This window comes from Gaeumannomyces tritici (genome assembly GCF_000145635.1).
Source record: "Gaeumannomyces tritici R3-111a-1 unplaced genomic scaffold supercont2.3, whole genome shotgun sequence".
In the NCBI taxonomy this organism is placed as follows: domain Eukaryota; kingdom Fungi; phylum Ascomycota; class Sordariomycetes; order Magnaporthales; family Magnaporthaceae; genus Gaeumannomyces; species Gaeumannomyces tritici.
Window position 1 is genome coordinate 4874326 of NW_008804547.1, and position 22378 is coordinate 4896703.

The window sequence follows — 22378 nt, forward strand, 5'->3', positions numbered from 1 at the left end:
GGTGGCCGCGACCTCTCATCAAAGCACATGTTTTCGCGAAATGAGATCGACTGCCAACTTTTCCCGCCTTGGAAACGTCAAGATATTTCCCCTTCGTGACGAACTGCCACGAGGGTTTGTGTGGGGACCAGCCCCGCGAACGCCAAGGCCCACGCCCTACCGCACTTCTCCTCCTTTGGATAGCATGAAGGGATATCGGGGGTAGGCGGGGTATCGATTAGGGGCCCCGGCAGTAGGCTAGGACGACGGGATGGAGCCCACCTGTCCAAACAGGAAACCGGTCATCGAGATCGAAGGGAGGTAGCACGTCCATCTAGGACTTGTAGAATGTGTGAGCGTGTAGTGGTGTAGAAATGAGAATAAGCAACGCAGCATTCAATGGACGGTGAATATCGTCTGCTTTTCGTTACTGATCCTTGTCTAGTTTCGGGACGCTCCCCGTTCAGCCGAGCGAGCCACCATGATCATCCCAATCGCAATCTCTGCAAGGCATGGGCGCGGGAGAGGACCCGAATAAGGGAGAGAAAAAAAAGACTCATCCAACAGACGGCCGAACCTGTGACAAAACCGAGATGGCTCCCATGGGAATCAGGCGCCCCTACTGTGGACGAAGCAAACGCGGAAAGCAACGCTTCGTTAGCTTCAAAAGGGGCACAAGGCCCCGACAGCCAGCGATCGCAAACATGGACATGCGCCCCTCGGCTCGGATGGCCGGCGGGAACAGCCACAAGGGGGTGGGAAACACATGCATCTCCGCTACCACCCTTACGGAGTATACCCGTTGGCGAGGGTGTGCTTGGCTCGCCTATAATTGCTGTTGTTTGGCTCGGGCTGACCCTGACCGCTTGCCAGGCAGCCAGAAAGCATCCGACCACGACGCAAGGGAAGGGGCGCTCCTGAGCGCTCATGTCGATCGGGGTTTTGCGGTGAACTGGGGATTGGTGGACAGTGGCTTTGGTGTACCTTATTAGGTGTAGTCAGCGACTGGGATGTGCGGCTGCAAGGCCTGTTCCATGTAAGCGGCGCGCCATCCCCGCCCAACCGCGCCATCGCACGTATAAGCCGAGCAGCGGCAGCGCCACCGGTGCCATGGCAGAAGACGTATCCGTAGAAGGAGAAACGGTGAGATTCGTCCTGGCAAACGTGTGCTCAGGTGTGGGAAACGAGGGCGACAAGAACTGCGCGCGTCCCCGTCAAGAAAAACGAAACCCCAAGGACACAATGCAAGATGACGGAAACCCCCCCTCCGCGAGGTAAAAGCTTGGCCACTCGGCAAGCCTTAAAGCCAGGATTTAAGATCTCTCTGATACATGTAAGTGGACATACGGTGTTGCCCTCCATAACCCTCTCGGTACCGTGTTTGTTCTCGGAGGCCCAGTGTGGAACATCTGCGATCCTACACTGGCCCGCCGATCTGCCACGAAAGGTCATAAGCACGCGTGCGGGAAAAAAAAACCGACACGGCGGCCGAAGGGGAAGAGGGTGATCCAAGTCGAGATATGGGGTATGTGCATGTGGAAAGAAAACAAGAAACAAGACAAGCGACGCACCCTGCAACGACAGGCATGCCTAAAGCGGGAAAGCGATGCCCGTGCCAATGGATTCCGAGCCGCTGAAAACCATCGTGAGAGGCAGGCGGCTGACATGAACGGTGTGACCGGCCAAACAAAGGTTGTCAGCGCTGCGTACCGTCTTGCAGGAGCCACGCAGGCTTGCCGAGGGCTGAGGTGGTGGAGAGGAGACCTCCCAAGACGGCGGAACACAGGCCCCATGCTCGAATAAAGCGTGGCATTGGCTTGGAGCGGGCGGATCGTCTGAGTGTGAGTGGATGGGCGACGGTGACCAATCAGGCGTGCATCTCTCTTCTGCAAGGCGCAAAAGTCCGACGTCCGCCGCGAGGCGGTATGTGAAGTCTGGGAGGGCGTAAGAGTGAGCCAAGGAATCCAACGGTGATGTAAGGACTGGTCTGTAAGTTGACAGCGTGAAGTAGAGTGGAACCAGTGGCTGCGAGGCTCGATAGACACACAATCATGCAGCAGCAGGTTGCAGGGGGTGAGTCGAGGTTTCACCATATGGTGAAGTCCATCGTGAGCTAGCACAATAAGCCAGCGGGGCTCGTCTGTGTCTCCAAAGTGTCAAACATGCTCGTCCGGTTCCACCATGATGAGCCAAAGATGTAGATGTGGCGGCCAGATATGGTTCCCCAGGGTTGCCGGATTAGAGACGTTGGAGCGCTGGCCCAGCATTTCAGGCCACAACGACAGTTGTGAGGCTGAGTGTTTCCCCGGCCTCCTGGTCCCCCGCATCCATACGCCAGCCCCTCCCGCATTGCTCCCGAAAAAGGCACTGCGGTGGCAGTGAGCAGCAGCGAGGAAGACGGAGGCGGTGCCTTGCTAGGTACCGTCCTGCGACGGATACCACGTTGGTGACTAGGGTCTGACTGGCGGCTGCAATATCCGGCGTCAGCCACTCCAGTGTACTGTGTAGATAAGCAAGGATGCTCTAGTCAGTGCGGTGGATGCATTGGCCCCTGAGACGGCCTGCAAGATAAACCTGTTGCGTGCCGACTAAATTTGCTTCGATTCGGAAGCGGGATCCATCGTCCATGGGCTCCAGAGATGATAGCCTGTGTGTCCTGTGTGGCCCAAGGAGCAAATTCAAGACGGAGGTGCCGTGGTGCCGTGACGATGGATGGGCTGCTGTTGGACCAAGGGTCACTAGCGGCCGTACTGCGGTGAAACGGCCGGCCGCTGCGGGGGCCATGGTGATATCCATGTCCCAATGCCTCGCTCTGCTTCGCCGGCGTGCAAGTGAAAGTGGCACGCGGGGCAGCGGTTGCATGCTAGCAGGATGTGCCAGCAGGACCCCCACCGCCCGTGATCGCCGCTGGACGAGGAGCCCGCGTGCGGCATATGGAGGGAGGGAGGCCAGTCTGCGCCGTCGCGGGATTAAACGACAACGTGTTCGTCCCGCGTGCGTTCGGTCGGTCGGTTACCGAAGTGGGAGGGGAGGGAGATGGATGGGCGGAAACGGCTGGTCTGCTTGGTTGGGCTAATTGAGTTGGTGGCGCCCGACAATTTGTCGTGGCACCGATGCGTGTGGCTGCAGGTAGTGTGGGTGGCCGCGGTGGTGTGGCCACTGCAGCAACGCCTTCCGCCGCAACCCGAGCGGGTGGAGCCCCTGTCGTCATAACGGATCCGATCGGCAGCCCCAAAGACCCCTTTTTTGGGTCCTCTGGAGCCGCTATTCTAGAGACCCTGCAGCTTGACGAATCGCAGCCGCCAACGGGCCCTTGTGTGTCGGGCTTTTGGCCAGTGAAGTCCCAATGATCAGCACAAAACCGGGGACTGACGACTGCCAAGAAGAACTCTTTGGGTGGCCTGCCTTGCACATGTGTTTGCTGCCTGCCGCCAGGCTGTCGTGCCACCGTGCCTTTGCTTCGTCGGAAATCGGTGTATTATTCCTTCTGCACCCGCCCAGTACCCAGTGCCGCCATGCCCGCTGGATGGAACCTGTCAGGGCCCGATTGGCAAACGGACCGCCGGGGCCGCGTATCGCTGTCGACCTTTTCCATCTTCGCCCGCCGCGCGGGTGCGGCCTGAGGTGAGCTCAGCTAGGGGTGCCAAGATGGTGCCTGTGCCTGCCTCCAATGCGATGGCTGTCTCTTATCTCCCGTCCCGCCTCCCTCTGCCCTCTGCCTCCAGGGTCTGTCTGATGGACAGGCGCAGGGACTGGTGCGTGCTCTCGTTGGCCCGTATCCATGCCATCGACGCAAGCCACCGTCGGCGCGAATTGTAGCTATCCGTCCTGTGCAGCGGGCGAGCCACGGTGCCCCAAGCATGGCCGGAAAAAACGGGCAATCTTGCCGTCCTATGAAGCCTGCGTTAGGGGGCAGCGCAGAGCGCGGCTTCTGCCTTGGCACTAGAAAAGAAGGCCTGCCTGACGAGACTTGGACGCGCTTTGGCGCTTTGTACGTCAGGCCAACCACAGTTGCCAACTTCATGCTAGTCGCAGGTTTCCGTGGTTGCCCTCGACACACATCCATACTGTCCTTTGCCTTTGGCCATTCTTGGCCACACAAGTGGGCAACTGTGGACCCCCAAGACGGTGATTGGAGTTGATGAGTGGATGACGAGTTGGTGGCTTCTTCGTTATTGGCATCTCCGAAGGACAGGTGGGGGCCTGTCGCCGCAGAGAAGGCTCCGTTTCTTACTCATTGCACATCTTGGAAAGTGGGGATGGCGAAACGTCGGCGCCGAGCCAGGTACTATGACGACATGGCGATACCGCGGCTGGGGAAACGTCACATTGCTTGATGAATGGATCTTGCGATACAAGCTGTGAAGCCCGCCTGGTGCTGGTCGCCGTCGCCGGTATCGAACCGGACATGGCCATCTAATCAATAGGCGAACTATTCCATCTTGTTGGGATTCTAGCCTTGCGCCAGCCGCGTGGGGGCAACATTGGATGGATGGGCGGCGGGACAGGTAACCGAAAGTGAGTGCCGTGGATGTGTGGAGGCTACTGGTTCGTGGCTTGCGGTTACTGACTGGCTGAGGACTGGAGGCTGGCTTCGCGAGTGACCATCGTGAACATGGGGCGTTGCGGGAGTGGCCTCCTGGGAGGGAGCGCGGGATAGCAGGGGAGGCGGCGACGCCTTGTTAGTGGCTGACTCGAACAACCACGGTCGGTTCCCCAGTGGTCGCAGGTATGCGCTAACAGCACTGTGCGACCGTAATAGCCGTCGGTTTGACAATCTGGCTTAGCCGGAGAGCCGCCTGCAAAAAAAGAGACGACATCGATGCATCGCCTTCTCATCTGCGATGCTGCTACCCAGAGTCCCGCCGCGGGCGGGCTCGTCCCAACTCGAGTCAACAATAGTAGCACCTCCACGGAACGGCACATCCTCAGGCATCCTGCCACCATGTGAGATTACAAACCCGTCTGCAGGGCGACCATGATGTCAAGCAGTCGAGAGTGACGTCGCGGCTAAGCTAGAACGCGGGGGAAGGCCTAGGACAAGTGCCGCTGACCACGAGACTTTGAATGGCTCGGTCTGTGTCCTGGAGGCCTGGAAGCACGCTGATGCAATGTGATGGCAACCGGAAGGACACGGGAATAACCCACCGACGAGCGGAAACAGTCTCGCTGCCCGAAAAGACAAACAACCCGGGGGCGCGAGACTACGAGGCAGCCCGACTCAGGCAGAACGAAGACGAAGGGAAAGAAGTCACAGTGGAGATATTTCTGCAATGTTACGTTTTCCTCCCACCCAGGGTTGATCTCAGGTCAATCTTTACTGTTCCGAGGCGCTGCGCCCGCCGCGTCGTTGTGTACTGTAGGTTTCCAGCAGGCCCAACAAACACTGATGCAGGCGCTGCATCACTTCACCTACCTTCACGGCGCTGCGGCCTCCCTTGTCCTGTCGGTGTGGACCTTCTCGACCCGCCCCTTGGACGTGCGTGGGCCCTCCGTCGTTGGTGCCCTTTGTGTGCCGTTTTATCCCCGACGGGCAACCCCCAGAATTACGCGCGACGCCGCCGTCGTTATCGCCCCCGTTCTGACCCGGTTATTGTCAGCGCAGGGCCGCTATGTGCTATGTTGGGTGGGCTGGGTAGCCATGGCTCCAAAGATGAGACTGACATTCGGGGGACGGATCGTGGAAAGACGACCAAAAAAAGAGATCGCAGGCAAGGATTCTTGACTCCAAGAATCAGTGACGCCATTCGGAAACCCAGCCGTCCCACCCACTGTCTCGTTTTGAGCACCAACGCACCGCAGAGAGTGCACCCCGATAGCCGCCGAATGGGTGACGAGGATTTGACGGCTACGACCTTTGCAATTTCCGTCTTGGGCGTCGCGGTGCCACAGCCAGATGCTCGTTGCAACACTGTTCCCGGTGCTGGCTTGGTGGAGCGTGCCGTGCTTCCATCGAGCTGGTATCGGCTTCGTGTGCCATCGACTGAATTTCTCACTTCCTTCCAAAATATGGACTTGATGGATTCGCACCAGTGTCTTCGCATAATAGGCCATGCAGATGCAAAGCCCTTGGTTCCTTCGGATCCATGGACCAACTGACCGTTGTTTCTTGCGGCGATCGCCAGGCAAAGTTGGATTAAACGGAGCCAAGCCACGGGCGGCCCACCGTCTGTTTGAGACGGAACCAAAAAGGGAGACCCACTGTGGCCGTAGTAAGTAAACTTGGCTTGGTGCGTTTGCGCGCCTGGGCAGCCTTGCACGGGCGGCTGCGGCCTTTTTTTTTTGTTTTTTTTTAAGGGGGGGTGTGTGGAGGGAGCCACCCTGGTGTGTACAAGTCTCGCACTATGCTCTGACGTCCGGCCTTTTCGGAGACGCCCCCCGTCGACATCATCCGTCTGTTGACCCAATGCCTTCCGCCATGCGGGCGAGCCGGCCCACTCTTCACCCAAACCTAGGGGACCGAGAGACCATCCCTCGGGAGGCGTGCGAGGATATAAGTATGTACGATGGCTTCCCTCACTGATCCAGTTTTCCTTCTCCCTCATCCCCAGTTTTCTATACCAAGCTCGGGGCTATTGCCACTTGATTCTCCCACTTGATCCTCTTCTTGTGATCCATCTCCGATATCTCCCCCACAACTTCTGTCCACCTGCCTTCGAGCACCATCCAGAACGCCTTGGCCAGCCTCTGATACCATATATACACACATCTCCTTCTTCCTGTTCAGTTTCAGCCCTGTCCTCAGTTCTGACGGACACCACCTTCAACTCGACTTACACCCTGGAGCCCCTGAGCGGAACTCTGCACTAGCTACATCTCTGCTAGCACACCTGACACCATGTCTCCATCAAACGCTACCTACGCCAAGAAAGCCGTTCACTTCGGTGCCGGCAACATTGGTCGTGGCTTCGTTGCCTGCTTCCTGCACAACTCGGGCTACGAGGTCGTCTTCGCCGATGTCACAGACAAGGTTGTCGACTCCCTCAACAGCCAACCCTCGTACAAGGTCATCGAGGTCGGCGCCGAGGGCACTGAGGAGAACACCATCACCAACTACCGGGCCATCAACTCGCGGACGCACGAGGAGGAGCTGATCCAGGAGCTGTCCACCGCCGACGTCATCACCTGCTCCGTCGGCCCCAACATCCTCAAGTTCGTCGCCCCCGTCATCGCCAAGGGCCTGGAGAGGAGGCCAACCGACCTGGCCCCCGCCGCCGTCATTGCCTGCGAGAACGCCATCGGCGCCACCGACACCCTTGCCGGCTTCATCAAGGAGAACACCCCGGAGCATAGGCACGAGGACATGTCGGATCGCGCCCGGTTCGCCAACTCGGCCATCGACAGGATCGTGCCCGCCCAGGAGGCCGACGCCGGCCTGGACGTCAAGCTGGAGAAGTTCTACGAGTGGGTCGTCGACCGCACCCCCTTCGCCGACCACAGCCCGCCGGCCATCGAGGGCATCAACTGGGTCGACCACCTGGAGCCCTACATCGAGCGCAAGCTCTACACGGTCAACACGGGCCACGCCACGGCCGCCTACCACGGCTACAACCGGCAGAAGCGGACCGTGTACGACGCGCTGCAGGACCGCGAGATCCACGCCGAGGTGCGTCGCGCGCTCGAGAACACGTCGCGCCTCATCACGGCCAAGCACGGCATCGACGAGGCGGCCCAGCGCGCCTACGTCAAGAAGATCCTGACCCGCATCGGCAACCCCCACCTCGAGGACGCCGTCGAGCGCGTCGGCCGCGCCCCGCTCCGCAAGCTGAGCCGCAAGGAGCGCTTCGTCGGCCCCGCCGCCGAGCTGGCCGAGAAGGGCGAGGACTGCTCCGCCCTGCTCGACGCCGCCGAGATGGCCTTCCGCTTCCAGGGCGTCGACGACGACGCCGAGAGCCAGGAGCTGGCCCGCATCATGGCCGACAACGGCCCGGAGCAGGTCGTCGCCCAGGTCTGCGGCCTCCAGCCCTCGGAGAAGCTGTACCCCAAGATGGTCGACATCGTCCAGAGGGTCCAGGCCGACTCGCTCGACGACTCCGAGTAGATCGCCTAGGCTTTCTTTCTTTTTTTACCCATTTCCCATTCACCTTTTCCTCACGCAAACGCTATCATCGAGCTCATCTGCATCCACGACGATCGTTACCCCATCGTCACACACCCTTTTTGCATCGTCATATCGGCGTTGTGACGGCATTCCCGGCGTTTTGTTACTTCCCTGATTTGGGAACTCTTGCTCATTTTCTAGATTTTTGTTTTAACTTTGCTTCTCCCTGAGCAACCAACCAACTTTTGGTTTGGATTCTCTACCTCTTGGTTCCCTGCGGGATCAGACTTTGTTTTTGGATTTTATGATTTAGAAGGCGTCAGTTTGGGGATATGAGAAGCACGTTCCAGATTTTGTTGATTCCTGGAACAGGGGATGGACGATTGCATGAAACACGGTAGAGACCAGCAAAGACAATACAGCAGAATACCCCGTTGCCAGAACCTCCTTGTCACGGTACCGTGAACTGTAGACGCTTGGGTCAAACATAATAGTGATGGCCCAGCTCAGCCCCGAGGCTCTACGATGGCGGTGAGTGGTTCGCCCAGGAGCACATCATCAAGATCTCATTTAGGCCGAGCTCCTCAATCTTCTTTCCTAAACCTTTGCTGTCAGAAACATAGCCGTCCTTCCGTTACGTACCGCTAAGGATCTTGAGCCGTCTCGAAACGTCCGGGCTTGTCTAGTGCGGTATTAGGAGATATGTCTCGACCCTGTAGGTGCTTTCCTTCTCTCCTGACTAGGTATTTTGGTAAGCTCCCTATCCTTCAATTCTAGATGGCTCCTTCGCGCAGTTTTGGTGGGCCTCGAATTGTCGATGTGATGAATGAGACATGTGACAGCAGCCAAGCATATGATGGAAAAGCAATTGCATGAAAAGGCACAGCCGGGAAAATCCGAGCCCTTTCGAATGTCAATAAAAATAGAGTCTGGGCCAACAATTAGAAGGTTCAGTGTAAGGCTTCGAAAAGTAACATTCTCGCCGTCGTGTAATCCCAAAAGGTTGAGCCACAGCTCAATGCCACACCCATCGCATGCTGGTATTATCGATGTGGCTCACTGCAGCTGTGGCGCAAGCAAGTTGCCCCGCTATGCAGGGGGTGCTCAATTGCGCATGTGTGGCCTCAGGCAGCCGACTCCTGGCGGAAAGACCACATTTGTGAAGCTCAAATTGGGGACTGGGAATAGGTGCATAACGCGGTAGCTCCAACTCACTGAACCACCTCCACCACTAACGGCCGCCCCGACGATTGGCGCAGTGCAGTCTGCCGAAGCTCTCATTCTCTGTCTAATTCTAATCGCCACCGGCAGGCCCAGCGGTCCTCGTTCCTAGTCGACAGATGCTCCCCCGAGCCGCTGCTTGAATTCACCCCCACCTTGGCTGCAGCTCCAGACGCATTGCATCGTGATCGGACCGGGCGGCGATAACCAACCCGATATTCAAGATGCGGTTAGACGTTAAGGTGGGCGCACATTGACCTTTACTTCCCGGCCCTTGGATGTCTCTGGCTTGTACGACTGCTGCGAGATATGTGGCCTCTGCGCCCATCGTTCGGCCGATGGCGCACAAGAAGCCTCAGCCAGCACCGCACGGGAGTCCCTTGACCGCCGTTCATCCACAGCCTCCAATTGTGGACGGCGAGGCCTCGTGCTAGCATCCTGCTAACATGGCTCTCAACATACAGCGCCAGCTCTTCGCGCGGAGCGAGAGGGTCAAGGGCATTGACTTCCACCCGCAGGAGCCATGGATCCTCACGACTCTCTACAGCGGTAAGCCCGCGCGCCCCTAGAACGCAGACCAAAAAGACACGCAAACGACCAGACGTGCCGGCCTGATGCGATGCTGACTGCGGAACGACCCCCCACGGCACAGGCCATGTCTACATCTGGTCGTACGAGACGCAGCAGATCGTCAAGACTTTCGAGCTCACAGACGTGCCGGTCCGCGCCGGCCGCTTCGTCGCGAGGAAGAACTGGATCGTCTGCGGCTCCGATGACTTCCAGCTGCGCGTGTACAACTACAACACCTCGGAGAAGATCACATCCTTCGAGGCTCACCCCGACTACATCCGCGCCATCGCCGTCCACCCGACACAACCATTCGTGCTCACGGCCTCGGACGACATGACGATCAAGCTGTGGGACTGGGACAAGGCGTGGAAGTGCGTCCAGGTTTTCGAGGGCCACAGCCACTACGTCATGGGCCTGGCCATCAACCCCAAGGACACAAACACCTTCGCCTCGGCCTGTCTCGACCGCACCGTCAAGATCTGGAACCTCGGCTCCTCTACGGCCAACTTCACGCTCGAGGCCCACGAGACCAAGGGTGTCAACCACGTCGACTACTACCCGCACTCGGACAAGCCGTACCTCCTCACCACCTCGGACGACAGGACGGTCAAGATTTGGGACTACACTACCAAGTCACTGATCGCAACCCTTGAGGGCCACACCAACAACGTGTCGTTTGCTTGCTACCACCCCGAGCTCCCCGTCATCATCTCTGGTTCCGAAGACGGCACAATCAGGATATGGCACGCCAACACATACCGCTTCGAGCAGTCACTCAACTACGGCCTCGAGCGCGCCTGGTGCGTGTCGTACCAGAAGGGAAAGCAGGGCGTCGCCGTGGGTTTCGACGATGGCGCGGTTGTCGTTAAGCTGGGTAGAGAGGAGCCGGCTGTCTCGATGGACAACTCGGGCAAACTGATCTGGGCGAGACACAACGAGGTGGTTTCCTCCATCATCAAAGGCGGGGATGCGTCTATCAAGGACGGATCGCCGATATCTCTCCCGACCAAGGACCTGGGCACCTGCGAGGTCTACCCCCAGACTCTTATCCACTCGCCGAACGGCAGGTTCGTCGCAGTGTGCGGCGATGGCGAGTACATCATCTACACTGCGCTCGCTTGGAGGAATAAGGCTTTCGGCTCGGCTCTGGACTTTGTGTGGGCTGCCAAGGACAATAGCACCGACTTTGCCATCAGGGAATCCGCTACAAGCGTCAAGGTCTACAAGAACTTTGTCGAGAAGGCCGGAGGCCTCGACGTTGGATTTCAGGCCGATGGCCTTTCCGGCGGTGTCCTGCTGGGTGTTAAAGGACAGGGCGGTATTTCTTTCTTCGATTGGGCTACTGGCGGCCTCGTCAGGAGAATTGAGGTCGAGCCTAGGGAGGTATGACACACCATGGCCCCCATGGCCCCCATGGCCCCCACGGTCGGCATCAGCTACTGACGGTCGTGTAGGTGTACTGGTCCGAGAGTGGCGAACTGGTTACTCTGGCCTGCGACGATACCTTCTACGTCCTGAGATTCTCGCGCGAGAACTACATCGAGGGCATGCAAGCGGGCCTGGCCGAGGAGGACGGTGTTGAATCTGCCTTTGAGGTTATCACCGATATTAGCGAGAGGTAAGTTTTCCCACTGCATTACAGGGTGAATTTCACTGACACCTAGTCCCGGCTGCAGCGTACGGACCGGCGAGTGGGTGGGCGACTGCTTTATCTACACAAACAGCACCAACAGGCTCAACTACCTGGTGGGCGACCAGACCTACACCGTTTCGCATTTCGACCAGCCCATGTACGTCATCGGTTACATCCAGAGGGACTCCCGCATCTACCTTGCCGATAAAGATGTCAACGTCACCTCTTTCGCCCTGTCGCTCCCTGTTCTCGAGTACCAGACCCTGGTTCTGCGCGAGGACATGGAGACGGCAGCCGAGCTCCTGCCGACGATTCCCCAGGACCAGCTCAACAAGATCGCTCGGTTCCTCGAGGGTCAAGGCCACAAGTCTCTGGCACTGGAGGTTGCCACGGACCCGGAGCACAAGTTCGATCTCGCGCTATCGCTGAACCACCTCGACATCGCATTGGAGCTTGCGAGGGCAGCGGACGTGGATCACAAATGGAAAACGGTGGGCGACGCGGCACTTACAGCATGGGACGTTGCACTAGCGGCAGAGTGTTTCTCACACGCCAAGGATCTTGGCTCTCTCCTGTTGCTCTACAGCTCGACGTCGGATCGTGAGGGGCTTGAGAAGCTGGCGGCGCAGGCCTCCGAGGCTGGTGCACACAACGTCGCCTTCTCCGCCAAGTGGCTGCTCGGTGACGTCGCGGGCTGCGTGGAGATCCTGACAGCGACGGGCAGGCTCGCAGAGGCTGCCCTTTTCTCCCAGACATACAAGCCCAGTTTGACGACTGGCGTAGTATCACAGTGGAAGGAGTCGCTGGAGAAGAGCAAAAAGGGGCGTGTGGCACGCATTCTGGGCACTCCCGGCGAAGATGAGGAGCTCTTCCCCGAATGGGACGAGTGGCTCAAGCTTGAGGCTGAGGGCGGCTCAGTTGATGACGCTGCGAAGGTCGAGGAGGACGAAGAGGACGAAGAAGAGGCAGAGGAGGAAGCCTAGGAACTTGTCCCGGACGCTTCTGTACCGACCTGCGCCTCGGGCTGCTGTTCATGAAGTTTTTGATCATCTTATAGCAAGTTTGGTTTCTCTGTGCATGGGTGGAGGGAGGCTGTTCACGTCTCGGTTGTGTGGATTGTGGGTGGCTGAAAAAAGGCGGCCTATGATTTTATGTCTATCGGGAAAAGTTGTAGACAGGATGAATCCCTTGTTTTTACTATCTTTTTTGCGAGCGCATGGTGGTTAGGTTAATCTGTTGTCGCACATTGGCGAAGTAGATTCTTGCTGACAGATTGTTGGTGTGTATGCACATCATAGAGGGGACAACATCTGTTGGTTCCGCCGATGGAATTACCCAATCAGGAAGCGTGGTGGACGGCTGGCCCAAAACAAAGGGAGCAAGACCAGCGGACAAATTTAGCCAGTTTGCCGCCATCACTTTCGTCGAGCTATCACCCTCACTCTGTTGGTCCAAATCCAGAGCTGTCTCAGCCAGGCGCCCCCGCAATGGAGCCCCCAGCGCCTCCCCAGCAGCAGCAGCAGCAGCAGCAGCACGCCGTGTACCTGGTAAAATCCAGGGTCGGCCTGCCAGACCCCGACATGCCGGGGCCACGGTACCACCACGTCATCTTCGTCGAGACCAACGTGCAAGACCGCTCGGGCGTCAAGTTCCACGTCGTCGGCGACATCACGAGCAGCGGCGGCATGACGTACGAGTCCAGGGCGGCGGCGGCGCCCGAGGTCGAGTACGGCGAGGCCCTGCGCGGCAAGGAGCTGCTCGGGCACAACACGGCGGCGGCGGCGGGTTCGAGCGGGCCCGCTGGGACGCGCTGCTGCGGGGCCTGCCGACGCCGCCGAGGCAGAAGGCGTTCAACGCGGCGACGGGCCGGGCGGAGCTGGTCAAGGCGTGGGTGCCGGGGGTGGTGTTTTACGAGCCCGGGGAGGCGCGCCACGTGCCGTGGAAGTGCACCGAGTGGACGAATGAGCATGCGCTCCCGGCGCTGTGGGCGGCTGGGTTCATTGTCGGGGGCGAGGTGCTGGCTGGCTCGGCCGCCGCCAGCTCACCAGTGTAGATCTACGAGCACTTGTGGGCGGGAAGACCTGGGGGCGGGAAGATACCTAATGTACCAGCTGGAAGAATGCTTATTATCCGAGGCAGAAAGTCTGAATAAGCGCCTTGCCAGGACCTCTGGGTAGGCGTAAACAGTGAGAATGAAATGCTAGAATATGGGTGCTGGGATTTGAATGTTGGGATATGAATATGCCAGGCACAGTGGAGAAATCCGTCAGCCAAAACGCCGCCGAAATGACCCGCCATCGCTAATATGCCATATACCATATGTCATATCCCATCCTACTCTCCCTTTGGCATCCAATTCGATGAAATCAACCACCAGCAGTGAAAGGCGCGACCCGCTGGCGGCAAATCGACAAAAACACGAGTCGCAAACGCCGCCTTAGTGCGAATCCCGAGACGAGCCCTGGAGGACCTCGAGCGCCGCCCTGAAGCTCGTGATCTCCCGCGCGAGCTTCTCCCGCCTGGCCTTGACGACATGATCCTCGCCCGCGAACTGGTCCAGCTGGTCGTCGTCGAGCGTGTGGATGAGCTTCGAGGTGAAGATGTGCAGCGGGCCGTTGGGGGAGAAGAGCATGTCGTGGTGGATGACGTGGAGGCATATGTTGTCCACGAAGCGCTTCATCGACACCTTGTAGTAGCTTTTGAGCACGTCGTGGATGTACTTCTGCATGTGCTCCGAATTGCTCTGGTTGTTTTGGATCGCGATGGTCTCGAGCTGGCCTTCTGTGAGCGTATAGATAGGCTGCTTGCCGTCGAAGAGCCCGACATCGTAATCCCTGCTCGCGGCTTTCTTGATGATCGCGGTTAGGCGGGCGCCCTGAGTTTTGGACAGATTGTCGTTGAAGTAATGATTCAGAGTGAAAGTGGGACTCTTCCTCTCAATGTCGAGGAGGGACTTGGCGTGCGCGCGGGCTCGAGCAAAGCACTGGCACAGCTGGTCGCGCAGGAGGTTGTCGTAAAGTTCCTCCCCGACGCGCTTGTCGTTGCAGATTGACAAGATGGCCTCCTTGATGAAGAAGGTGACGAAGGACTCTGCAATCAGAACGTAGGCCTTGGTGATGGGGTCCCAGTTTTTGGTTTGGTCCAGGAAGACAGCGGCGAGAACGGAACCGTTGAACTGAAGCATAACCATGTCAGAAAAGTTGAAGAATCCCGTGAGTAGAATTTCGGCGAGAGGACGGAAGGATGGCGGCTTTGGCTGGGGAGGTCTCCGATGAGAGATATGGGAAATAGAACTGGTGGGGAAATAGTGGGAAAGGGTACACTGAGGGGATAAAGTGAGGGAAAGAGTGTGAGGAATAGTACGGGCGACAGATGAAGAAACTTGCTCACCGTGCCCAAGTCAGCACCCCGGCTGTTGGTGTATACGCCCTTGATGTAATCCATGATGTCGTCACTGTTATCTGTCGGGTACTGTATATCGTGGAGCTTCTTTATCTGGGCGTCTCCGTGTGGGTCTCCACGCTGTGTTCTGATCTTGCGGATAACAGGGAATAGCTTGCTGACAGGTGAACCCACATTGGGTTGCAGGGAGCTCTGAACGGCTGGTTCGGTGTCACCCTCGTCCTGCGAGAAGGCCCGCGTGTGACCCTTGTTCTGGATAGCAGCTGAAAACTGCTCGTTCAGCTCGACGATGCGGGTGATGAGTCTGTGCTGCTCCTTGAAAAAAAAATTGGACTGGCTCGCGTAGTTGGCACTGAGGGCATCGCGGGTAATGACCTGGAATTGATCACAGATGTTTCCGAGGTACGCTCTCTGGGCGTTCCTGTCGGACCGATGCGGCCCAAGAGCAAGCTCCTCATCTCTGAGCTCAGTCAGATGGCCTTCAACCTCAACCCGAAGCTGCCTGAACTCATGCTTGACCAGGTCGGTCAGAAGGTTGCGGACCTGCGTCTTCAAAGCCTTGATTCCAGCCCTGTCGACCTTGCGCAGTGCCGACCACGGCTTCTTGGCGAAGAAGTGGATCTCGGCATCCTGGCCGGCCTTGAGAGTCATGTCTATCTCATCGGAGCTGCGATTCTTGACGATGTAGTAACCCAACGTCAAATCACTCCGCTTTCCGGTGACGTGGTCGATAGCGATCTGCCGCACGGCCTTCTCGATGGCTAGATCCGGCTTGGTGAGAACGCCCATGGTTCTCTTCATGTCTGGATCGACTTGCTTGGCAAGTTTGAGGATCTCCTGGGTCGCTGGATCAACGTTGGCCGGGACAACGGCGAGAATGATGGTTCGGGAGTCTCGCATATACTTCATCACAAGGTTCTGGACGAGCTTGATATCGGCCTCAGTAGTAAGACCTGTTCCCAGATTTGGCGGTTGGCATGATATCTTTCACGCAGGCTAGTTGGCAAGAGAAGCAAGATGAGAAGCCTACCCTGAGTCTCCTTGCGGAAGATGCCGGGAACATCAATGACAGTAAAGTGTTCTTGCTGCTTTGTGTCAGTATCGCCTTGCACGAGCGGATATTACTATTAAGAGAAGAAGAAAGCCATTGGCGTGGTGTAGGCTAGTTGCAAGAAGGCGGCATGTGCTCAGTGTTTACGAGAGGTAGCGGAGGGTTGCTTCGTAGGGGAAGAGGAAGGAAATGAATAACAAGAAAAACGGGGAAACGAAAAGAGGAACGGAAATAGGTTCAAAGACGAACCTGCGGGCCGCAGATTTCGATCTTGAGGAGATGCCCGCTGAAAGCGTTGCGGGGCGAAGACTTGGTGTATGCGCCATTGCTAAGGCCGGGGCCGGAGCTGGGCGCGATTCCGAGCTCCTGGTTAACATCCTTAAAGATGTTACCCAGCATTGTGTTGTCCATCTGCGCGGCCTCGGGCAAGCTCCGCGAGAAGCTCTTGAGCTTGTTGGCCAAGTCGGGGTCCGCATCCTCATGTGGGATGATGGTGATGGTCACCGACTCGTAGTCCTCACGGCGGCAGGTGATCTGGGTGGCGTAGCGAGTGCAGAGCTCGGCGTCCCTCGGGAAGGCGAAGCCGGTGATGCCCTCAAGAACAGAGCTCTTGCCGGAGCTCTGGTCGCCGACGACGACGAGCTGGGGGAGTGAGATCTTGTTCCCGATGAGCTCGCGTAGCCGATCGATCTTGGTCAGGGTGGCCGAGTTGCCTCGATCACCCTTTGCGAGTGTGCCGGTCATGTTTGAAGGGTGCTGCTCAGGTATTCATGCTACTCTGAGCGGCTTGGTGATGGTGTATGCTAGGTTAAGTTGAGAGGTGGGTGGATGGTGGAGGATTGGGAATTGGGTAGTGGTGGTGGGTGTTAGGTTGGTTTGTGAATTGTTGGTGATGGCAGAATTCTTTTTGGGGTGAGCAAGGGCTCTGTAGGTGATTGAGAAGAAGGTTGCGCGAGGCAGCTGAACTGTATGTCAGTCGGCTCTGATGAGAAAGTGATGGAACCGTTTGCCATCCATCAAGCAAGCTCGAGGAAGGCACGACCGGCAGATACAAACAGGTAGGTAGGCAGGCACCAGTTCCTTACGGCCTAACAATATCGGGTTGCTTGTGTCGCGAAATCCAACTTTGATAATATTCGCTACATGAACAGAGGTAGGCAGCATGGAGAAAAAAACCCTCCATCCCCTACGCCAAGAAAGTCGCGGGCACCTCAGGGCCCCAGACATACAGCGTGTCGGGCCCGGCGCGGCCGCGGTGCGTCGGTTCCGACATGTCCAGCAGGTCGCCATCGACGTAGTGCTCCATAATGAACTTGGCCGGGTCGAACCTGTGGTGATCCTCTTGTCAGTATCATCGCCAACGACTACCCAGAAAAGAAAAGGACAGTAACCTACCAGTAGTCAAAGATCTGGCTGCCCATAATGTGGCGGCCGACGCCCCAGCAGTTCTCGTAGCCCTTCTCGCGCAGCCAGTCGTGGCCGAGGACCTGGGTGTCAAAGTCGTGCGTCTCAAAGGACGAGTGGTGCACGTGCATCTTGGGCCCCTCGAAGAAGAAGAAGCAGTGGTGGTCGACCTTTTCCGTGCCCCTGTCGAGCCTGAAGAAGACGGTGATGTCTTCTTCCTTGTCGTTGTAGGAAAGCTGTCGTAGGAGGTTGTGAGTGGTTTGCGTCTTACTTTAGTGGCCAATCTCTTGATCCGACTTACCTCGCTGGCAAAAAGGTTGAAGCGGGTCGAGTAGAACTCGTAGCACTTGGCAAAGTTGGTCACGCACATGCCAAAGTGGCCCAGCTTGTGCACCGGTGCTGGCCGCTTCTTGAAGCGCTGGAACGTGTTGACGTCGCGTGTCTTCTCAAGGGGCTGCGGGGACAAAAAGAGGTCAGGAGCCGAGAAGGCGATGTTAAGCGGGCTCGGGCAAGGCAACCTACAAAGTTGATCTTCTGGTCGGGGAAGCTGGGGTCCATGAGCGGGACCTTTTCCTGGCCGTACACCAGGTGGAAGGGAAAGCCGTCGACGGGGTCGTAAAAGGTGACGCCCTTGCCGCCGCCGGGGGCGTCGGTCAGATCGTAGACCTTTGTGGCCCTGCACTCGGCGGGCAGGGACAGCGACGCGTGCACCAGGTCCTCCTCGGACTCGACGCCGAAGGCGGCGCCGCCGAACTCGTCCGCGTCGGCGGGCTCGGCGCAGATGACAAAGGGCTCGGCGCCGTAGCCGCGGTAGTACGTCTTGTCGCCCACGCGCTTGACCTCGTAGAAGCCAAAGTCTTCGTAGAAGGCCCGGATCGGGGCCAGGTCCTTGAAGCGGTAGTAGACGTGGGCGAGGTGGGTGAGCTTGATCTTTTTGAGATCGTTGTGCACCGAGGCGGCAGCCATGTTGGATAGGAAGTAGGGGTGGTAGTGATGACGTTGGTGGGTCCAAGGGGCACAGTCTGGATGGATGGTAGAGTCAAAGTGTTGTGGTTGATGTTGGATTCTACACAAATTCCGGGGCCGGATTACGAAGGAGGTCCCTTTTGACGACCGGGTCTGCTCCGGGGATCAAGATATATCTATCTCTGAGAGTAATTCTCCAAGCTAAAGCGTCCACGATCTTTTTTTTTTACCGAGCTCGGCTTCGACTGCCCCCAAGAGCGCATTGTCAGGGATTATAAAGCAGCACGGCAGGGCATCGGAGCGAAGGTAGCGGTTCCCGCACGGCGGAGCAAGCGGGGGAAGTCCATTGGGGTGGGGATCCCACCCTCAGCCATGCCGGGCTGGTGGTTCGACGGGACGGCAGTTGTCAAGCCCGTTGTGACCTTGGAGCGTGGCATGGGAAAAAGAGCTCCCTATGCTGGTGCTAGTTACGTGTTGGTCATGGTTCTAGACGCACACGCCCCGTCCGTCGCCACATGACTCTGTTGGCCTAGGCAAAGAAAGGCCAGACAGTACCTCGAACTGAATGGATTGAGGTTCTCAATGTTCCGTCTCGATTCATCGCCGTCCAATTCTCGACATCACACAACAGCCCCCTGTACCACCACCAGCTCCAGCTCCAGCTGAGGGGCACATGTGCTGCAGCGGGGCGCGTCGGGGGTCCGAAATGGCGCCGCCCTGACACTCGACCGTGCTCGCATCGCATTGGCGACGTCACCGCGTGGACCGTTTAACCCACCTTCAGACACCCGTCTCAGCCTTCCCCGTCGGACGCGGCTGGGCCGAATCTACGACGACACACCATCCCCATCCTGCTCGCCAGTAACACACCCCACCATGGCAAAGAAGCTGACCAAGGCGAACGCCCACCTGGCCAACGCCAGCGTCAGCACCACCAACTCCAACCCGACCTCGTCGTCGCAATCCTCCCTCGTGAACTCGTCCCAGGCCTCGCTGCCCAACCCTACCCAGGCAACAAACACCACCACCACCACCACCACCACCACCACCAATACAGTCGGCATCGCCCGCTGCCTGACAGACGAGGAGCCCCTCCCGCGCCTCGTCGTCTTCGACCTTGACTACACCCTGTGGCCCTTCTGGGTCGACACGCACCCGGTGCCGCCGCTCAAATCCGCCGGCGGCGCCGCCCGCGACGCCGCGACCGACAAGGTCGGCGACACCTTTTCCTTCTACCCGGACGTGCCGCGCATGCTCTACACCCTGCCCGCCGTCGGCGTGCGCCTGGCCGTGGCCTCGCGCACGCACGCGCCCGATCTCGCCCGCGAGATGCTCAAATTACTACACATACCCCCGGGCGGCGGCGGCGGCGAGCCCCTCCCCGGGAGTAGCAGCACCCACCACAACAGTCGGGAGAAGAGCAAGCGCGCGCTAGACTTCTTCGACGGCGGCGGCGTCGAGGCGCACCCGAGCAGCAAGGTGCGGCACTTTGAGGCCATACAGCGGCGCACGGGCCTGCCTTACAGCGAGATGCTCTTCTTCGACGACGAGGCGCGTAACCGCGACGTCGAGCAGGCCCTGGGCGTGCTCTTCTGCCACGTCCGAGACGGCATGACGTGGGACGAGCTGGACAAGGGCGTGCGCAGGTGGCGCGCGCGGAGGCTGGCGGGGGCCGCTGCCGCGGCGAGGGCGTGATGTTTTGTTTTCTGCCTTGTGCGAGGTGCGAGCGTGGGGCGGTTATTTGCGTGCCATTACCTGAACGCGGCATAGACACTATAGATACCCAGCAATGAGGGAATGTCAAGACTCGTTTGAATGTATACTGTATTCTAGGAATGCTATCTTCCGAGACGAGGATGAGTGCCTAGGAGAAACGAAAAGGCAAGTCTTGGGCAGACTATTGTTGCTATGCTGCAGGAAAAGCGAGAAAAGGATATCAACAAGAATGATTGCATCTATCACAGGGAGGCTTCTGTATACCTCCCAGGTTATCCAGTGACGCCAAAATCTACCGGCCGCAAACGCGGCTCCCTGGAATCTAAAGGTGGTGCACACAAGGCCCCAAACCTCCGCGTGCGACCCGCGATGTAAACTCTACTGCGCGTTGCACCTGTGCCCGCGTTCACACTAGGCGGCGAGCGTGGGGGCGGACCCGCTGGTCCGGTTGACCTCGACCTTCTTCTCGGCGTCGCCCTGCGGGGCGGCGGCCTGGACCTCGGTGATGGTGAGATCCTTGACCGCGGCGTCGAGGTCGACGGGCCGCGAGTTCTGCACCACGGGGTTAGCCGTCGCCGTGGCCGTGGGGACCGGGCCCTCTTCGCCGGGCGGCGCGGGCTCGACGCCGACCACAGGGTTCATGGCTCCCACGGGGGTCGGCGGCCCGTCGACGTGGTCGCCGTGGAGGAAGGGGGCGTTTGTCGAGTTGGCGCCCCTGAAGGACCTCGGGAAGGTGCAGACGCGGGCCCTGCGCTGCTGCTGATGGACGGAGCCGACAGCGATGCACTCGAGGCGATCTTCATCCAGGGCCTTCCAGTAGACGGGGCCCTTGGGGAAGTTGTCGTAGCCCGGCTCCCACGACGCGGCGGCCCTGATGGCCGGGTCCAGGTTCGGGGCGTCGCACCAACCGAACTCGAGCTCGCCGCCGTACTGCTTCGGTATGTCCTTGGGGTCGATGAAGGAGCTGAGCACGGGCAGGACCTCGGCGGGCGTCAGGATGAAAATCTTGGACACCGTGTTGGGGTCGAACCAGCGCTTGATCCAGCCCCAGACGGTCGAGAAGAAGAAGGGGGCGCCGATGACGAAGATGCGGTCGAGCGTCTCGGGGTAGTGCGCTGTGGCCAGGGTGCTGGCGGCCTGCATGTGGGCCTTGAGGTTCCAGAACTGGCGCAGACTGACGCCCGAGACGTCGACGATGTTTGTGCTCAGGGTGATGGGCGTCGCCGGCGCGTGCGGCCGGTCGGGCATCTCGGTGCAGAGTGGCTGCACGAAGCGCGTCAGGTTCTCGTACAACGCAAACAGCCGCAGCAGCTTGGGCGGCGTCTGCCCGTCGGCGTGCGCCTTGCTGTACGTGTCGTCGGCCGTCTTTTCGTAGTTGGCGATCGTCTTGCTGTCCAGGTGCTTGATCTCAAAGTGGTAGAGGGGGATGCCTCTGCGGTTGCCGTCGTCAGCGCTGCCTTCTGCCTGTCCGTGTTTGCTGTTTGCGCCGGGGCCAGGGTACAAACCTCCTGTCTCTTCGTCCGGTCCATTGCGGATACTGTCATTCGTGCAGAGTTTCCCATGGTTAGCAGCCGCAGTCGCAGTTGAGGGGCCGCAGGGCGCAACGAAACACACCAGGACCCTGCTCTGCTCGTATGCGTCGAGATCGATGGTGTCGTAGAGCAAGTCTAGCCGCGTCGCCGCCCGCCAGTCTTCTGTCTCCTTGAACTGCTTGAAGGCGTCCTGAGGCACCCATCGACGGGCGCGGAGGAATCTCCTGCGGCAAGGGCGGAGAAGGGGGCCCAGAGTTAGCTTCCGCGGCTCCCGGCGTCTTTCATCCGTGCACGACATGCAGGGGGGCGCACGTACAGCAGCGTCTGGTCGTCGTGCGAGGGCGGAGGACCTGGCGAGTACTCGCTCTTTTCCGTGATCAGGGCCTTGAACTCGTCGAGTGCCTTGATCTCGCTCTCGTTGAGGTGTCCGAGGTGGCCGTTTGGGTAGCCGATGTCAGGACTCGCCTGCGCAGCGCCGGCTGTGGAGCCTTCATAAGGGGCGGCCGCCGCCATGGCAAAGGTTTGGTTTGCGCTGTGCTGGGATGAGATGCGCACTGGGGTCTGGGGGTGGCGGGCGAGACGGGAAGGGCGGAAGGTGACAAAGAGAAGCTGCTCATCAAAACACGCACGACCAAGAAGCGACAGAGAAACAAAAAAAGATATAATATACAAAACGCAAAGAAAAAATTGCTTCTTTTGGGACGCGGTTGGGGAAGCCGTCGGGCGCTTATCAAGAAAGACCGAAAGCCCGCCGTCCCATCTTCAATGCCTGCACTTTGGGAGGGTCAGCAGGGGTCCCTCATCCTTCCCAACCAGAAGGGCTCCAGTGCTTACAGAGCATTCCGTCACTGCCCGCCGTCGCG

At 58.8% G+C, this 22378-nt stretch overlaps 10 protein-coding genes across 10 annotated transcripts; 6 read left to right on the forward strand and 4 right to left on the reverse strand.

Annotated features, from left to right (window-relative positions):
• Nucleotides 1-3092: 3092 nt before the first annotated feature.
• On the forward strand, nucleotides 3093-3602 carry GGTG_06765 (hypothetical protein; the record flags this gene model as incomplete). Its single annotated transcript, XM_009224587.1, has 2 exons — nucleotides 3093-3294; nucleotides 3481-3602. The coding sequence occupies 2 exons, from the start codon at nucleotides 3093-3095 to the stop codon at nucleotides 3600-3602; spliced, it is 324 nt and encodes a 107-aa protein (XP_009222851.1).
• Nucleotides 3603-5321: 1719 nt separating this feature from the next.
• On the forward strand, nucleotides 5322-6195 carry GGTG_06766 (hypothetical protein). Its single transcript, XM_009224588.1, has 2 exons — nucleotides 5322-5338; nucleotides 5585-6195. The coding sequence occupies exon 2, from the start codon at nucleotides 5599-5601 to the stop codon at nucleotides 6076-6078; it is 480 nt and encodes a 159-aa protein (XP_009222852.1). The 5' UTR covers nucleotides 5322-5338; nucleotides 5585-5598; the 3' UTR covers nucleotides 6079-6195.
• Nucleotides 6196-6523: 328 nt separating this feature from the next.
• Nucleotides 6524-8531, forward strand: GGTG_06767 (mannitol-1-phosphate 5-dehydrogenase). The gene has a single exon (XM_009224589.1). It carries the CDS (start codon nucleotides 6818-6820, stop codon nucleotides 8018-8020), a length of 1203 nt encoding a protein of 400 aa, XP_009222853.1. The 5' UTR covers nucleotides 6524-6817; the 3' UTR covers nucleotides 8021-8531.
• A 9-nt stretch (nucleotides 8532-8540) lies between these two features.
• On the reverse strand, nucleotides 8541-9301 carry GGTG_06768 (hypothetical protein; the record flags this gene model as incomplete). The annotated part of the gene is made up of 3 exons (XM_009224590.1): nucleotides 8541-8617; nucleotides 8663-8702; nucleotides 9236-9301. The coding sequence occupies 3 exons, from the start codon at nucleotides 9299-9301 to the stop codon at nucleotides 8541-8543; spliced, it is 183 nt and encodes a 60-aa protein (XP_009222854.1).
• Nucleotides 9302-9465: 164 nt separating this feature from the next.
• Nucleotides 9466-12427, forward strand: GGTG_06769 (coatomer beta' subunit; the record flags this gene model as incomplete). Its single annotated transcript, XM_009224591.1, has 5 exons — nucleotides 9466-9483; nucleotides 9706-9790; nucleotides 9894-11194; nucleotides 11266-11429; nucleotides 11488-12427. 5 exons carry the CDS (start codon nucleotides 9466-9468, stop codon nucleotides 12425-12427), a joined length of 2508 nt encoding a protein of 835 aa, XP_009222855.1.
• Nucleotides 12428-12931: 504 nt separating this feature from the next.
• GGTG_06770 (hypothetical protein) lies at nucleotides 12932-13664 on the forward strand (the record flags this gene model as incomplete). The annotated part of the gene is made up of 2 exons (XM_009224592.1): nucleotides 12932-13165; nucleotides 13237-13664. 2 exons carry the CDS (start codon nucleotides 12932-12934, stop codon nucleotides 13495-13497), a joined length of 495 nt encoding a protein of 164 aa, XP_009222856.1. The 3' UTR covers nucleotides 13498-13664.
• A 217-nt stretch (nucleotides 13665-13881) lies between these two features.
• Nucleotides 13882-16026, reverse strand: GGTG_06771 (hypothetical protein; the record flags this gene model as incomplete). Its single annotated transcript, XM_009224593.1, has 3 exons — nucleotides 15877-16026; nucleotides 14835-15799; nucleotides 13882-14619 (listed from the first exon to the last, which is right to left on the reverse strand). The coding sequence occupies exons 2-3, from the start codon at nucleotides 15753-15755 to the stop codon at nucleotides 13882-13884; spliced, it is 1659 nt and encodes a 552-aa protein (XP_009222857.1). The 5' UTR covers nucleotides 15756-15799; nucleotides 15877-16026.
• A 981-nt stretch (nucleotides 16027-17007) lies between these two features.
• Nucleotides 17008-18548, reverse strand: GGTG_06772 (glyoxalase). Its single transcript, XM_009224594.1, has 4 exons — nucleotides 17824-18548; nucleotides 17603-17755; nucleotides 17293-17537; nucleotides 17008-17225 (listed from the first exon to the last, which is right to left on the reverse strand). The coding sequence occupies exons 1-4, from the start codon at nucleotides 18265-18267 to the stop codon at nucleotides 17084-17086; spliced, it is 984 nt and encodes a 327-aa protein (XP_009222858.1). The 5' UTR covers nucleotides 18268-18548; the 3' UTR covers nucleotides 17008-17083.
• Nucleotides 18549-18704: 156 nt separating this feature from the next.
• On the forward strand, nucleotides 18705-20319 carry GGTG_06773 (magnesium-dependent phosphatase 1). Its single transcript, XM_009224595.1, has one exon. The coding sequence runs from the start codon at nucleotides 19144-19146 to the stop codon at nucleotides 19960-19962; it is 819 nt and encodes a 272-aa protein (XP_009222859.1). The 5' UTR covers nucleotides 18705-19143; the 3' UTR covers nucleotides 19963-20319.
• GGTG_06774 (SEC14 cytosolic factor) lies at nucleotides 20099-22289 on the reverse strand. Its single transcript, XM_009224596.1, has 4 exons — nucleotides 21832-22289; nucleotides 21598-21739; nucleotides 21489-21520; nucleotides 20099-21415 (listed from the first exon to the last, which is right to left on the reverse strand). Exons 1-4 carry the CDS (start codon nucleotides 22026-22028, stop codon nucleotides 20395-20397), a joined length of 1392 nt encoding a protein of 463 aa, XP_009222860.1. The 5' UTR covers nucleotides 22029-22289; the 3' UTR covers nucleotides 20099-20394.
• Between the last annotated feature and the right edge of the window lie 89 nt (nucleotides 22290-22378).